Here is a 16,652-nt window from a genome sequence, read left to right on the forward strand (position 1 = left end):
AATTAAGATCGGGATATAAAAACAGTTTTATTTTAACTTATCTCAATTCATCTTATTTAATTATTATATTTTTTTAATTTTTACATAAAATATAATAAATAATTGATTTTTTTTAAAATTATAAAATAATAATAATATTTTAATAATACTTTATTCAAATTTTAATTTTTATCTAAAATTATATCATTTCTTTCACCGTCCAAACCACCTAAAAGTTACAACGAGATCCCCACCTCGTCCATCTCAATCGAATATTTATGACACGTACCATTGGCCTTGTTTTCACAATTATGAAGCAAGTATTCTACGTAGCAGACATTGGCTTTTAACGCATCTATCTGTAGGTACATTAAAATGACTTTCGGTGCCAGCAGTGTAGCTCTATCTCTAACCTAATAATTGTCTTTCTCCGTCTATCGTGTCCAACTCCAGCCACCCACGTCTCCCTGTTACTACGTACCCATCAAATAGTAATGCCAATTTGTCAATTTATAGTTACCCACAGCCTACAATTAGATGGGGACAGCCATGTTTGAGTGCCTGTAAATTACTACCCATCATACAAATGATAATAATTTGACAAAATGTGTTTGGTTAGGGTTTGTTGCGTGACATGAAGAAATTAGAAGCAGAGAAGTCAGGACATGGTGTGCAGTATATGCTTTCACAATCCGAGACAGCATTGCGAAAGTCTTCGATGCAGAGTTTGATTTGGGTTTGGTTTCTGGCAATCTTCTTTGCGGTTTTAAACTTTAATCAAGACCCACCAGTGAACACAGTGCACTCGTATTTGTAAGGTAGTCAGCCTGAGACGGCATATCCGTGTTAGCATTCTGGAAACTGTGTCCTAATATTTACCGGAACTCCATGATTGCTCCAACTATACAGAGGCCAAACACGTCAACTTGAAGGACAGTGAATCAGTGATGTTCGATGAATTTCACGAACATAAAAATATTTTCCAAGACATACATATTTGGATTGCAATATTGAGTCAAGTACCAATTACTTGGCGCAACAAAAAGCTGAAGCCTTTGACTTGAAGGCTTTAAAAAAATCTTCTCAAAATGAATGGATTCCTTTGCGAAGGAATAGACCTCGAAGAAAGCTCATGCAACATGCTCAATTAATTAGCCTAATAGAAATTCAATAAATTTCCTGTTTGTTTTTTCGGAGAAAGAAAGAGTGACAGAAGAACAGGAGATGACATATCCAAGCTAACTACAACCTAAAATTCATGGAACAAACAGATATAAATACAGTTGAACGTAGGTAACGCTAATTCAATTACAAATTGCAAAGGCAATTATGGTACACACAAAAGTGAAGTTCTTCCCAGCACAGTTTCATTTCTTCCACTCTCCCTCATTCACAGACTCACAATTTGCAAAGGTATCGTGGGTCATGTACCTTCTCAGCACAGTTTCACTTCCTCATCCTGCTGTTCCTCCTCTGCTCCTTGTTGTTTTATGCTTATAAGAGTAGTCTATTATTAACTGCACAATTTCCCATCTAGCGAAAAAACAAAAAAACAGAGCAATTTCCCATTTCACATGTATTATAAATTTATAACCCACAAGTTCCCTGATCCGGCCCCCATTATCCCTCTATGATCTATCGCTGATTACCGTAAAGTCAAAGTTCAGGCCTTTATCCTTCTCGCAACTAATTTCACCACTCCCTCATCCCACCATTAACATCCATGGACCAAGTCCTGCGCCTCCGCACTGCCATCGTCGAATTATAACGCGAAGACGCTGATCTTGATCTCCTAGCTGCTCGAGTTACCGAATTAGAACTGGAACTGGAACTTGAGCCCGAAGAAGAGATTCCCCGGAAGCACGCGATCAGATTGTTAAGCACCCGGCCAAATCCTCCACTCTCCCTCCCTCTACTGCCCCCCGCCGTCCACGAAATCCTCCTCCCCGGTGCACCACCGTTGTTCAACCCTCCATAGCCCTCCGTGTGCACCTCCGGAAGCTCCCGCTCACCGCCTCTACGTCTACCTCCAGAAAACCTACCCACTGCAAACCCACCACCGGGAAGCCGCCATATCGTCAGCCCGAAATTCTCATCCGAGTTCGAAGCCAGAGTCTGCCTAGTCTCGGTGCGGTCAGACTCCGCCACTGTGTTCCCAGTATCTGGAGGCAGCTGGTGGCGGCAGACTGGGCATGAATTTCGAATCAAAAGCCACGGGAGAATGCAGTCCGAATGGTATATGTGCTTGCAGGGCATTTCACGGGCCTCGGATCCCAATTCGAATTGTTCTTTACACACGGCGCAGTGTGGCTCCACGGACAGGTGAATGTCTCCTATTTCGATAGTGGGCATTGATTCGATGGCAGATTTCGAAGCCGGCGAGTGCTCACAGCGTGCGGCGCCATTTAGTCCAATCCGCGAGAGCTGGTCGAGAAGGTGATCGAACCCGGACCCAAATAGAAACTCTGACATGCTCGGAGGCAATGGTCTCAGCCCGGACCCACCGCGATCATCGTAATAAAGCCCAAAGCCACGGCTCTCTCCACCGCCGTCGCGTATGCCCTCGGAAGGTCCACGGAGCACGATGACAGGGTTGAAGGGGGAGACTTCCTCGCCGGTCTCCCGGATCCTAGGAAGCGTGTGGCCCAAGTTCTCGTTGGGATTGCCAGAGCGGTGGTCAATCATTAACATCGCGGCCGCAGGGAGCCTCCTGCGCCGCGGGTCCGCGTGGACGGTCCGTTGCGTGCTATCGATGGCTTCCACGAACCCGCTATGGCAATCGGAGCACACGAGGGACGAGAATTGGTTGGAAACTCTGACGAAGCGGGTACATCTGTAGCACCAATACGACACCGTCGCAGGCACAGACATCTGGATTCCAACGCCGATGACACAAACAGCTGAATCCACAAGCTTTTCTTTCCAAATCCAAACCCAAAGAGTTGAAATTTCCTAACCTTTAATTCCCCAATAAGAATTAACACTCTCGGGGAATAGAGAGAGGGAGTTGTGATCGAGACAAGGAGAAAACGAATGGAGAGTGAGAGGAGAAAACGAAGAAAGAGAAAATTATAAAAATAAATAAATCAAAGGAAGAAAAAAGGGCGCCGAAATCGCGTGGTCAATTGTTAGCGTGTTACGGAGGGTACGGGCGAGAGCAGTGGTGGACCGTGGTTTAGAGCGTAGACGGTTCAGGTTCTGTTTCGAAGCCAGATTTCCAACGGATCGGTTTGGAGCCCTGTGTTCCTTCAGGCTTCTAGATTCATTGAAGGGCAAGGCGGTTGCGTATTCGGTTGGTTGGTTGGTTGGTTTGTTCTGAATCCTAGCAGACAGTTCCCACGGGATTTTGAGGGACAGTATATCTATATTTGTTTTTTTTTTTTGTTTTTTTGTTTTTCAAAAGTTGTTTTTATTGTTTACAACGATTACAATTTACGGTGGGGGACGGGCGTCTAGATTCGGGTCTCGTTTATAAGATGTGTTAAACTGAGGTTTTGTCTGGATACATCATTTTTTTTAATTCATTTCAACTCATTATTACAATTTTTTTATATTTTAACACAAAATATAATAAATAATTTAACTTTTTCAAATTTTAAAATAATAATAATATTAAAAAATAATATTCTAATAATATTTTATCATCTCAATTCAACTCAATTCACTTCAACATCTAAACGTAACTTAAGATGATAAATTTATGAATAATAGGGAGGTAATTTATTAATAATGATGAAATAATTTTAGTTAATATTTTATGAAGTTTTAAAAAATAATAAAAAATTATCAAGTTAAAATAATGTTATAATATAATTTTTATTTTAAGATTTAAAAAAGTGGAATTATTTTTTTGCTGTTTTTTTTAAAATTTGAAAAAGTTACAATGATTATATAATAATTAAATGTAAAATTTTGAAAATTTTAAATTTTAATATTAAAAAATATTTATATTTGAATTGTATTTAGATATTAAGATAAGATAAAATGGAGATGGTTGGAAAGGTTTTTGAAGCCACTTTCAAACTTTCCATAAATATATTACAGAACTTGACTTGAGAATATCAACCATGTTTTTTTATTTTTTTAGGTGGAACATATCAACCATGTTGGTTCTTCGCATTGGAATTTTGAATTATTACATATATCTACATTTGATCAGATTCCATTTATTTGAGTCACATAATTAGATAAATTCTTTTTTCTTTCCTGAAATCTCCTTCTTTACTCTTCAAAATAAAAGCATTATACTATGAATATTAATAATTTAATATGTAGGAAATCATAGTTAAACTTAACGTTTTGCAAATCAAATTAACGCAAATTTGTAAAAATAATAATTTGTTCTTCATTTTTATTTTATTATTTTTAATTGTACAAGTTGATGTGTATTTTAAGTCTATTGAATTTAATTGATTGACTATTAAAAAAGTTAAAAATGTATCATATCATTTAGTATAATTAAAATCATAAAAGTCATAATTAAAAGTATCATTATTCTTTTTTGAAATAATTTTCTTAATTTTAATTTAAATAAAAAATAATATTAATAGCTTAACAACGCTTAGAATTTATGAAGAGGACGTCGAAATTTGGTGGCACTTTTTTCGTTTTCCACTTGAATTGGTCAACTTCGTGAAATAAATAACAAGTGGTTTTTTTAAATTTTTCGGAAACGTAATCCAAATCGTTTTCATTCAATCGAGAGATATCGATACGAATGTTCTTTGATACATGATCAGATTGAAAAACAAGGTGGACACGCCGCTGCCGAACACGTCATCATCCTGTGAAGTGGTTGGGTGCCTTTCCTTCAACGTACTTCTTTCTGGAAAAGAAATTTATATATTAATTTAATTTAACGTGTCACGTTAAATTATTCAACGAAAATGTCAAAGCTACAGCTCAGGATGACCATGTCAATAGAACGCCTAATCTCAATGGATAGAAAAGAAAAGAAAAGAAAAGAAATTCATGATAGATGGTACGTACTAATTCGAATTCCTAGCTAATCCGTCTACCAGGCTAGCTCATGTAATTAAGTAACCAATAACTATCTCGGGCTCATGAACTAGTCAAAGGTATATATATATATATATATATATATATATATATATATATATAATAAAATTGTAAACAAATAAAATCAAGGGGAACATGCATGATGCGTCCAGCTTCTACGTACATGACCACCGTGCATGCATGCACGCAATTTAACCCATTTTCAACCCACTCCATTTTATATAATTAGACGCAGGGGCGGAACTAGCTATAAGGTTGGGGGCTTAACCACCCCCCAAAAAAGTTTTTTAAAAAATTAATATTATATGTAAATAAATATAATATTTTTTTATATAATTAAAATCGCCCCCCCAATACTCAGACTTCCAAAATTTTTATTAAGATTGTCCTCCCAAATTCCAATACTCACGTAACTTCACTCTAACTTTTCACTTTATTTTACCTGACGCACAAATTTTTGCTGCTTACCGATAAAGCATAAATCTCGAGAGGTGAATTCTTAGAAGTAGATAACATATCACAGAGAGAGGGGAGAGGTGAAAATACCAACGGCAACTCAAGAGTCAAGTATGGGTGTGCATGCATGATCATATCTTGGAAGTTGGAAATATGGAACTTTTTACTTTCTCATCGAGGGTCATTTCCTACGGACCTGCAAGTTTCATTTTTTTTTTTATTTAACCATCAAATATTAGTGAGCTTTGTTGCTTCGCCTTTCCGTATCTGCATCTGCAGTGAGGTTGAACTTGGAAGTCTTCAGTGCTTCACCTTTCATTTGCAGTGCAGCCAATACTTCTACTCTTCTAGTTCTTGACTTTACCGAAGTAAGTTCAAACTACCTAGTTTTGTTTGGTTTTTCCTTTTTTTTTTTTTTTTTTTTTTTTTTTTTTTTGAGAAAAATGGGTTCTACAACTCAGTGCCTTGGCCCTTCATAGTTTGTCCTTCGAGTTTGACTTTCGAGTATTATTATATTAAGAGGCTAAAAAACTCAGTAGGATCCTGTATATAAGCCATTACGAGACGCATGCAATTTCCTAAACAAAAGTTGCAGCTGGTTTCTACTCTGTATTCTTCGTATCTTACAAATTAATAAGCTACCTAGTGCCTTTGCCATGCCTCTGCGAAGCAAACGTTGTATTGACTATCGGTTTTGCTATATATAAACTCGTGTGTATCATTTATAATTGATGTGGAAAGCTTCCCCACTGAACGTTGAGTATTCAGTCAAAATGATTGGAGTTTAAACATGGAGCCGAAGAATTTAAGAGGAGAGCACAGTAAAAGAAAAGAAAAGAAAAACACTTCAGGACCTCAGGTGTCTTCATGGCATGCATATTTCACCTCCATTCGATTACCAAACTTATAATAATTTGGTGAAGATCCCGAGACATTATTTGAATTAAAATGAGTTTGATCAGCCTGTTTATTTGGTTTATCTATCGACAACTATTATCTGCTATTATATTTCTTAGTCATGATGGAATTTGAAGGGGAAATCCAAAGTTGATATTTCATTTTCCTTTCTTTTTGTAATAGTCTCTAGCAAACTATGGAAATCTTAAGGAAAATTATCTTCAAGATGATTTATAGACATGTATTTTTTGTATGCAATTTTATGACGTATGATTATTATTTTTTATATAGTCATGTGTAAAAAATACATATTACTCATACTCACATATACCCCACACTTTGTCAATTGCCCCTCTTAACATCAAATTCTAGTTCCGCCCCTGATTAGACGTTAGTCCCGACTCCTAATTCTGATAAATTAATTAGTTAATAATTTGCCTAATTAAGTTGCTGCAGAGAAAAATAAAGTACAAAAACATCAATAATTTTTACAGAAACCAAAAAGAAAAAAATCTCATACAAATCTTATCTAAAAAATAAAAGAGTTTTTTTCAGCAGTTGTGTAGTGCAGGACTGCTGAATAAAATAACTCATTTTACTATCAAGATTTATTTTAGTTCCGGAATCCTTTAGTTTCATTAATCATCTATACAATTTCGTGGTGATCCCAAAAGCATTATTTTTCCACCTTCTTCTCTTTTGGGTAATGAAAAGCATCTGTAACTAGCTTCTCGCGGAAAGCCCACGCTCGTCCTGGCCATATAAATATCTGCGACTTTTTGGGCCACCCAACTACTTGAATTTATCTGGTTCAGTTGGGCTCATATATATCGGGCTCGTTCGAAATGCCGACTGCTTTTATATCGATTCTCCGACAATTGCAGGATATAATTAAGGAAAATGCAGGGGTTACTTTTGGGTCACCGAGAAAGGTAATGTAGTGTACAGACAGTGAAAAGAGAAATATTTTAGTCATAAAAATATTAAATAAAAATAAATTATAAATTAATATGATTTGATGTGGCAAGGTTAATTTGTAAAATTTGTTTTATTATAAAATAGATTTAATAGATTTTATAAATTCATATCAATTTGTGAATTTATTTTTGTATAATATGTGTATATAGCAATTCTCTAGTGCAAATTGTAGTTTAAAAAAAAATATTTTTAAACTCTTTTAAACACTTCGGAAAAAAATCACAAACGCATTCAAAATGGTACTGGCTTAACTATTAAATAATAATTAAAATAAATCGTACGGTGGAAGAAGCATTTTCCAATAATTATAGCTGTTTGAATTTAGATATGAGATAAAATGATTTTAGATGAAAGATGAAAGTTGAAAAGAATATTGTTAGAATATCATTTTCTAAATTTATTATTATTTTAAAATTTAAAAAAATTATATTATTTATTATATTTTTGTGTGAAGATTTAAAAAAATTATAATGGTGATACGAGATTAAACAATATCTGAGCGGGGCTTTAATCATGGAGAAGTTGCGCCCATATACAGTACTATGCCAAGCATGAACTTAGAGATATATAAAAGGATATAATATGTATATTTTCAACGGCCAGTTCAACAACACGGATATATAACTAACATTAACGGTCGTAATCGACAAATATTAGGCAGTTTCATACATTATTTAACAATTCCAGAAACAATAATCCTCCTGCCCGGCCCCAACCAAACAAAAAACAAATAAAGACGTCAATTTCTCATACTATCTCATTGAATAAACGGCTTGAAGATGCTCACCCACCTTCTTAACCTGATCAATGAACGAAATATAAGACACAGTTCCATCATTTCCAGCCAACACCCTATACTTGTCCCTTCTAGTAAAGTTCGTGCACTCAAACCCTAGCGTAGCAGCCAAGATCCTTTGCACATAATTTGCAACATCATGCGGACTTTTCCCAGAGGAACATGTCGCTTCTATTGGTAACTGGTTCAAGAACGTTACCTCGTAGATGGGCCTAGGGTTCATGAAGAAGAAAATCGGGTCCAGTGCCTTCCAACCCCTAGCCGTGGTTGCATGGAAGAACCCAACGCGATAATTCATAGCCACTGGGACAATTCGATCCGTTAGCTCAGCAAATAGTGCACTAAACCTCAAAAGGAAGGGTTCCCTGCATGTTGTTCCTTCGGGGCAAACCACCAGATCTCCCTTTCTTAATTGTCGCTTGATTTTCTCTGCATCCGTCTCCCGGATTCGTGTTAACCTAACAGTGGGTATTGGCGACAGGATCTCAGTTAATCGAGAAATGGAGTATGTCACAGCTGGGGTTTTACGTCCGAGCACGGTGGAGAGGATCACTGGGTCCATTAGGCTCCGGTGGGTGCACACAAATAGAACCCCAGAGTTTCCACCAGACACAGGCGGGGGTGGTTTTCCCTTGACAATAACCTTGCCACCAAATAGCCGAGACACGTAGGGAATGGCCCGCATTGGTAGAATCAAGCCCAGAACAAGGCGGATTATTGCAAGCAAGATGCCTAAGGGCATCCACAAGAGGATTAGGAGGGCAATGAGCGGTGTTGGGCGCTTAACTAGGCGGCCATCATGAAAGATCACTCGGAGCGGGGGAAGAACCTGTTGGTCATGCTTTTGATTGGCGATCAATCGTGGGTAGTGCATTTGTTCCTGCATAGAAACCATGGTTACATACTACTTCGTATTAACATACGTCACGTGCATACATGATTTGTCAGTAGTGTTTACCTACTTTAGAGAAAATATCTAGCTACTTACATTGCACAGCGATAAGAATGAAGAACCAGTAGCTGTAGGTCTTCCCAATCCTAAATTTGGTGGTTCATCAACAAACAGCTTAGCTACTCGATCAGAGAGAAGACGAATATTATCCTCCACGAGCCCCGTTGCGAACCCAAACCGATTCACAACAAGTTCGCTTCCAATAACCCCATCAGCTCGCAGATGCTCCTTAGCAAACCTCTCCACCATAATCCTCGGTGTCTTAGTCACCACAACTCTCTTTTCGTGCGAGCTGAAGACTTTCCATGCCTCCATATCAACTTCATCCACGTAAAACTTGGGCAACACTGCCCTCGACACTGATTCGATCTCGGATTCACGAACACCCACGACTGCAACAAAGATCATGAGCTTGAGCCCGGCGTCCGCCATGCCCATCATGTCCAGCAAGCGAATCGTGGGCCATAATATCAATAACATCGCAAACCTAATCAAGCCCGAGGCCTCGAATGCGACTAACATGAAGTAGGAGAAGGGGTCTGGATCGTTCAGAAGGGTGCCTTCGAGCTCCGCAACAACGGACGTCTGCGCTGGGGCCTTTTCCATTTCTCTCCTTACCCTCATTTGTTTTTTCTTTGTTCAAGATTCTTGTGTTAAGAATGTTAGGAACTTGGGCGAGGGGTGACAATGGGTTTTATTATGGTTACGAACTTGCAGTATTGATCTATTTTGACTGATCTCTAATGTGGGAATATTGGGCAGTTCATCGGTTTACAACTACCCCTTTTATATACTTTTTGGAGAACGCCTCCCTCTCTCTGATCTGAATGGGTATGTCTGCAAGAGAATAAAGCATTATACGCCACGTACATTTCTTTACAAATATAGATTACTTTGCTCCAACAACTTAGCCTAATTAATTTAGCGCTGGGATATTTTTCGTATAAGGTCCGCGCGTGTACACCTAAAAATGTGTCTAACTCGGTCTCGCGCCTTTAGGTTACTTACTTATGTTAACTTGAGCCATAGGTGATGTTATTCCACCGTGCGTATATGAATTTTCTACTACAAAAAGTTTGTGACGATGGTCATGGTGGCCACGTTGTTGCATGGGAAACTCTCGGAAATTTCTCCACGGTTTTTTTTTTTTTTTTTTTCCTGTTTTGCTTTTGGTGCGTGATTTTGTCATTTGTGATCACTACAAGTTTTGGTTCCATTGATTAGTTATACTCTCTCTCTCTCTCTCTCTCTCTCTCTCTCCTTGATTTGGTTCAATAAGTGAAATTATACACACTAAATAATATGTGGCACATTAATCACTATAATTAGATGATAAAAAATATATATTAAATGATAATTTAATGGTGATAAATATCTCATATCATACTCAGTAAGATGAAAGTGAAATAGTAATATGGTGTATAGAATTTTTCAAATATATATATATATATCCAAGTAATTTATTGAGACAACCAGGGCCGGCATAGAATCAGTAGTGCACATGACCTGCTTAAATTATATATAGTATTATGGATATATAACACGATAAGCCCAGATTGTTAATTAAGGATCGTGAATTGTCATTGTATTAAATTTGTTGGAATTCCTTCATGCATCGATCAAATGATGATATCCGGTCATCCTCAAACGCGGAATATTATATAAACAGTTTGTATGTTTGTATGTTCTAAACAGTTTTGACAACCAAGTGATCATCACCAACAAAATTGCTCCAGCAAGAAAATGGATCGTAATGATTTATTTTATGTAATACACACATACACACACACACGTACGTTAACAATCAATTAATATTGTAACTAAATCTATCTCATTAATAATTAATTCAAAACCAGAAAACTAGGGAAAGAAAAAAAGAGCCAAGAGAGTTCAATATTTTGCAGTGATGCGGGGGTAGACGAATTAATATGAATTATTAGCCTGGACGCACGTAATGTTAAGAGGCGCATCTCATGATCATGACATAGATGCTTAGCAACCCAATTCAAATTCGCTTGTAGGTTTTCCTCAACAGTGGCTGGATTAATCCAATTCGATGTTCCTGGGCGTAAAGAAAGTTTCATTTATATTCCGATCGAATAGCTTGCATGTTCCCCATTTTATTTTTTTTTAAACAAATGATGATTAAAATTGTTACAAGCAACCTTAAATTTCTTATGCTGTGTTGAGACGTCTAATCTGCAATATGGATCTATATATATTTTTCTAAACCAACAAAAGTGGTCGATATATTCCAAAGTAGGTTAGAATTCCCAGCTAATTATTGGATTCTCGAAGCTTATGCGTATCATGGGAAAGCTTGAAATTAATAGGAGCATTAAAGTAGCTAGCTGGTTTAATTACCAACTTGTTTGCCTTAAATTAGCACTGTTTGCTCAACCTCCTAATTGGTAAAACATGACTAGTTTGATCAAATGTACGGTATGCTAGCTATCTGTTTCGTTTTGTCAGGCAAAGGCCAAATTTTTCCATAGGGTAGGTGAGGTTGGTTTGATTTTGACGATTAAAAGCTTTTGCAAATGCTGTTTTCGTGTGATAGGTTATAAAGATGGATATGACGCAACGTTTTATACCGTACGTTCCTTCAAACTTCTTATAGTTAACTCCCAGAAAGACCAATTTTACAGTACTGCGTGCCTAGTTAGATATTTGATCAGTATTTCTATGGTATAGAGAGAGAGAGAGAGAGAGAGAGAGAGAGAGAGAGATTCATGTTTGCAATTTCGTCAATATATAGGTAATGTGTATGGCCGACATCAGCCATTAATTTGGTCGAACTAAGTTATTTAGAACTTTGATTTATCACTGTATACGTCTAGCTAGGGTCACATGCTTGCTCTTTCACTGGTCTAATCACTATATATAATTAATGAAGTTAGCTGTTTAATTCTGTTTAATACGTATGGGTACATGTTCATGATGTTATTATTAATTCCATTACTCTTCGATGAACACGAGTACATTATTATCATGCAGTAGCCATCGAGTATTCGATCGAGTTCAAATATCGAGGAATATATTTCTATTAAATGGATCTTGGCTGAATAATGGACAAGTACTGATCTATGGATCTCACACGAATCTTGTATTTACGGTCCGGAGGATTTACATGCCTACAAAAACCTAAGAATAACGATAAATTCATTATTTCTCCTATTGGGTTTTACTTTTTATTAAAGGAAAATGATATTATATTCTTGAATTTGTCTATTCAATTTGACCCTTCATATATTTTATTTTATTTTTAATATTATTTTTTATTTAAAAGTTAGAGAAATGATTGTTAATGTATTAGTGGTTTTTTAAAAATGTTTAAACATATTTAAAAAATATTTAACAAAATTAAAAAAAAAAATATACAACTTACACTAGGAAGATACAAGTGGACAAACTTGGAGGCAGTAGCATTATCTTTAGTAAATTACCGTCCATTTCTAATCCCATGATCTGTCGCTGTCGGCCTGGAAGCGAACCTCAAGCCCGATAAATTCTCTCTTGGACCACGTCTTCCAACTTGTACACGAATAGTTAGGACACATATTAAAAAAAGGGGTTAACCCAATTGGACTCATCTATTATGCGTTTTCTTTATTTCTTTATTTTCTTCAAGTTTTTCCAAAAATGGGAGCAAGAAAGCTTGACTATGTCTAAAACCCAAAACGTTATTTTCTGTCAAAACATGCCAATTAATTAAGATGCACCTAATATTGATATAATTCCAGTTTGTTTTTCAATGTGATGATGATTGATGATCGATGTCCCGTGACGAAGATGGCCGAGGCTTATAATATCTCAAAACATTCAAGCCCATTTCCCACTAATTAAGGATAACATAGAGGTGCCACCACGACCATTGCCCAATTAGCAACGCGGTGAAATTAATGAGGGTGATGATGCCGATAATCGATGAATGAGATAGTCTTGAGACTCGTGCATGTACGTGCTCTTTGGTTCGTCAATCGTCATCAAAAGGACATCTGGACTCGTCTAAAAAGTTCTTAACTCTCCACTAAGGCACTAACAGATACCTTGGATACACGTGTTATGAAGTTATGGTGATCGAGGTATAAAGAATTTCAACATTTAATTACCCCGCCCTTCTTTGCGTGGAAAAAGGGAAAGATATATGGCCATGATGAATGTCTGTTGACAAAATGTTTCGGTTCTCGATAACACTTCTTTTTTAAGTTCTTTTAATATTGCTGGGATTCATTGAAAAATATGTTTGGAAAAAAAAAAAACCATAAGATGTGTTTTTTTTTTTTTTTAGTGTTTCTGAAAATGATGTGTGTGTGTGTTTTTTTGTTTTTTTGTTTTATGCTAATGATCAGATGAAAGGTCTTTCTATTATCAATGTGAACAATTATTTTTGAATGAAAATTAGAATAAAATTAAGAAAAGGGAAAATGTTAAAAGGGAGATGAAGAATTTGTTGGATGAGGAATACTGGTAATTGAGAGAAAATAACAATAACATGAAAATTTTGTTAAGTATTATTTGGATTTTGGAAAAAGAGAGATAATAAATTGAATAAAAAATATTATAAAATTAAAATATTGTTAGAAGATAATTTTTATTTATGAATTTAAAAAATTATTTTTTTGTTTAAAAGTTTAAAAAAATTATAATAATTAATTTAAAAATATTTATGATTGAATTATATAGAATGACATGAAATAAGATTGAAATAAAAATTTTAGGATGAGATATATTTTCAAATAAACTGAGGGTTCGTTTGTTTTCAGAGATGAGATGAGATTAAAGTTAAAAAGTTAAATAAAATATTATTAGAATATATTTTTTAATATTATTTTTGTTTTAAAATTTAAAAAAATTAAATTATTTATTTTATTTTATATAAAAATTTAAAAAAATTATAATAATAAAATAAGATAAAATAAAATAAGATGATATATTTTTTGAAAATAAACGAAACCTGAGTTGCAAAAGCTGAAATAGTGAACTGGAAGCCAGGTTGCCTAGCTCATGGCTTTGTTAACCGACTTCCAAATTAATTATCAGGAAAAAATAAAAGCGGTGTAAATACAGCAGATAAGATATTAAAGTCGGTTCAACTGTTTTCACTGCCTACCCACCCAGCGAATAATTAATATGATGTGTACCGTGAACATTAATCTTCAAAAATATAAATTTATGAGCACAAATACTATTTTTATGTCTTCACCTAACCCCCTTGAATACATAACACTTACTAAATTTATAGGAGTTCACTTATTTATTTATTTTATTTTTCAGTTATCCATTTATTTTAAAGAAATATTTTAGTTGAAAATTAATTTTATAAAAATAAATTTATAAATTCTAGTGATTTGTTATAGTATAAAATTATTTTTATTATAAAATATATTTAACATGTTATAAAAAAATTATGTTAATTTACAAATTTATTTTTATAAAATATATATTAATTTTTCTCTCTAACATTTTTCTGTAAGCAGAAAATCAGAGAAAATCGACTCCGTACACAGACAAGTCACGTGGCCCCTAGAGCAGAGGTGGACTTTCCCCAGGAAACAGACTCTCACGTGTCCGCAAAACCATCCTTATCCACTGGGTTTAATAAGAGGATCGTGCTACACTCAAAAAGTGCTGAGATTGTTTTGATCAAAATTATCTCTAAAATTTAATAAAAAATATATAATATTTATAAATCTAAAATTTTTCTAATCATAACTCTATATTAAATTAATTATTAAATTTATTAAAATAATAATATAATATTATTTTTTTAATAAAAATATTTTTATTTTTTTTTTATATTTTACGATTATACTAATTATATGTTGATTAATAATTTAATTTGATTTTTATATTATTATTACAAAACGGTTAGAGATTAAATATGAATAAAAAAAACTTTTAGAGATTAAAAGTGAATAAAAAATAGATTTGATGAATGAATAGTAGACCTTCAAATTTGAAGAAATCTATAGATTTACTGTAACTCAAAATTTCACATTTATCTGTTTGACTAATCTAATACAACCTTATTTTGATGAAATTCATCAAATTTTATATTTGACTAGATTTTTTATGAAACTAATACTAATGCTCTCACAGATAAGTTACACACAAGGTCAAATGCATATATATATATATATATATATTTACATTTAAATATATATATTTTTTTAAAAATATTCATAATATTATTAAAAAATATTCATTTAATTACTAATTAAAAAAATAAAACAAAAAAAAAGTCAGTAAACTTTCCCAATAAGATGTAACTAAAGATGACATAAACGGAAATATAATGTAGGTAACATGCTTTTCCTACATCTATAAATAAAATAAAATATTATTTCACAGGTTTTTTTCGGATTATGCCTATTTTGGACATTGTGGGCGTTAAACTCCGTTGAGAAGTCGGTGCTTTGCTTAATTATTTAATATTTTATAACTTTTTTTATATTTTTAAAATACATACTTCTTCATCTTATTTTTTAAAATATATCATTAAAATTATTTTTTATTTTATATATTACTTTTTATAATATGTCATACATTTATTTATCGACTTTTTTATATATTTAAATATTATACCTTTTAAATAAACGCAGAGTCAAACTGCGTGATAAGGGGGTGTTTGGGACAGTCGCTTTTCTATTTCGACGGGATACGTGTCACGCCAACACAGGTGCTCATAGTACTTTCTGTGTGATGGCCATGTCAGGCTCTTTTTTTTGGGAATTTAGACATCAAAGAATTTATCTAAATTCATCTCAATTTATTATTATAATTTTTTTAAAATTTAAATTTTAATATAAAATATAATAAATAATTTAATTTTTTAAAATTTTAAAATAATAATAATATTAAAAAATAATATTTTAAAAATATCTTATTATCTTAACTCAACTTAGTTTAACATTCAAATATAATCTTAGGCTTTATTTGGATCTTTAATTACTCTCAACTCTTCTCAACTCATCATTACAACTTTTTCAAATTCACAAAATATAATAAACAATTCAGCTTTTTCAAATCTCAAAATAATAATAATATTAAAAAATAATATTCTAACAATATTTTATCATCTCAATTCAACTCAATTCAACACACTTCAACATCTAAACGCACTCTTAATCATTAAAATTTAAGATTTTTTAAGTTTAAATTAAAATTAAATAAAATATTTTATATTTTTTAATATTATTTATTTAAAATTTTAAAAAATTAAATTATTTATTTTATTTTATGTAAAAATTAAAAAAAATTATAATAATAAGATATAAAAATTTCAAGATTTTCAAAATTTTAAGTTTTAATTTTGAAAGCAAAGAGGCCTATGTTTTAAAATCAAATGTCAACACAATTAAAGTGGATAATAGACTGCTAATAGCGATCCACTGTTGCTATTTTCTTCAATAATGAAGAAAAACACAGAAGTATTTGATATTTGAGATATTTTAATCACTCCTTGATCATAATGATATCATTGCTTTGTGCAATATTAAGATAATTTGATAATAGATAATAAATAATAAATAGATATTTTATAATTTAATATTATATTAGAAGATAATAAAA

The 16,652-nt window shown here is 33.5% G+C and overlaps 2 protein-coding genes across 2 annotated transcripts; both read right to left on the bottom strand.

Moving 5' to 3' along the window:
* Window positions 1–1,211: 1,211 nt before the first annotated feature.
* LOC121246419 (probable E3 ubiquitin-protein ligase RHC2A) lies at window positions 1,212–3,446 on the bottom strand. The gene has a single exon (XM_041144573.1). The coding sequence runs from the start codon at window positions 2,848–2,850 to the stop codon at window positions 1,672–1,674; it is 1,179 nt and encodes a 392-aa protein (XP_041000507.1). The 5' UTR covers window positions 2,851–3,446; the 3' UTR covers window positions 1,212–1,671.
* A 4,486-nt stretch (window positions 3,447–7,932) lies between these two features.
* LOC121246401 (glycerol-3-phosphate acyltransferase 5-like) lies at window positions 7,933–9,823 on the bottom strand. The gene is given in 3 exon segments (XM_041144546.1): window positions 7,933–8,116; window positions 8,118–9,005; window positions 9,114–9,823. Coding segments are annotated over 3 exon segments (1,506 nt in total). The 5' UTR covers window positions 9,702–9,823; the 3' UTR covers window positions 7,933–8,086.
* Window positions 9,824–16,652: the final 6,829 nt, after the last annotated feature.

Source organism: Juglans microcarpa x Juglans regia, chromosome 1S (genome assembly GCF_004785595.1).
Source record: "Juglans microcarpa x Juglans regia isolate MS1-56 chromosome 1S, Jm3101_v1.0, whole genome shotgun sequence".
Classification (NCBI taxonomy): domain Eukaryota; kingdom Viridiplantae; phylum Streptophyta; class Magnoliopsida; order Fagales; family Juglandaceae; genus Juglans; species Juglans microcarpa x Juglans regia.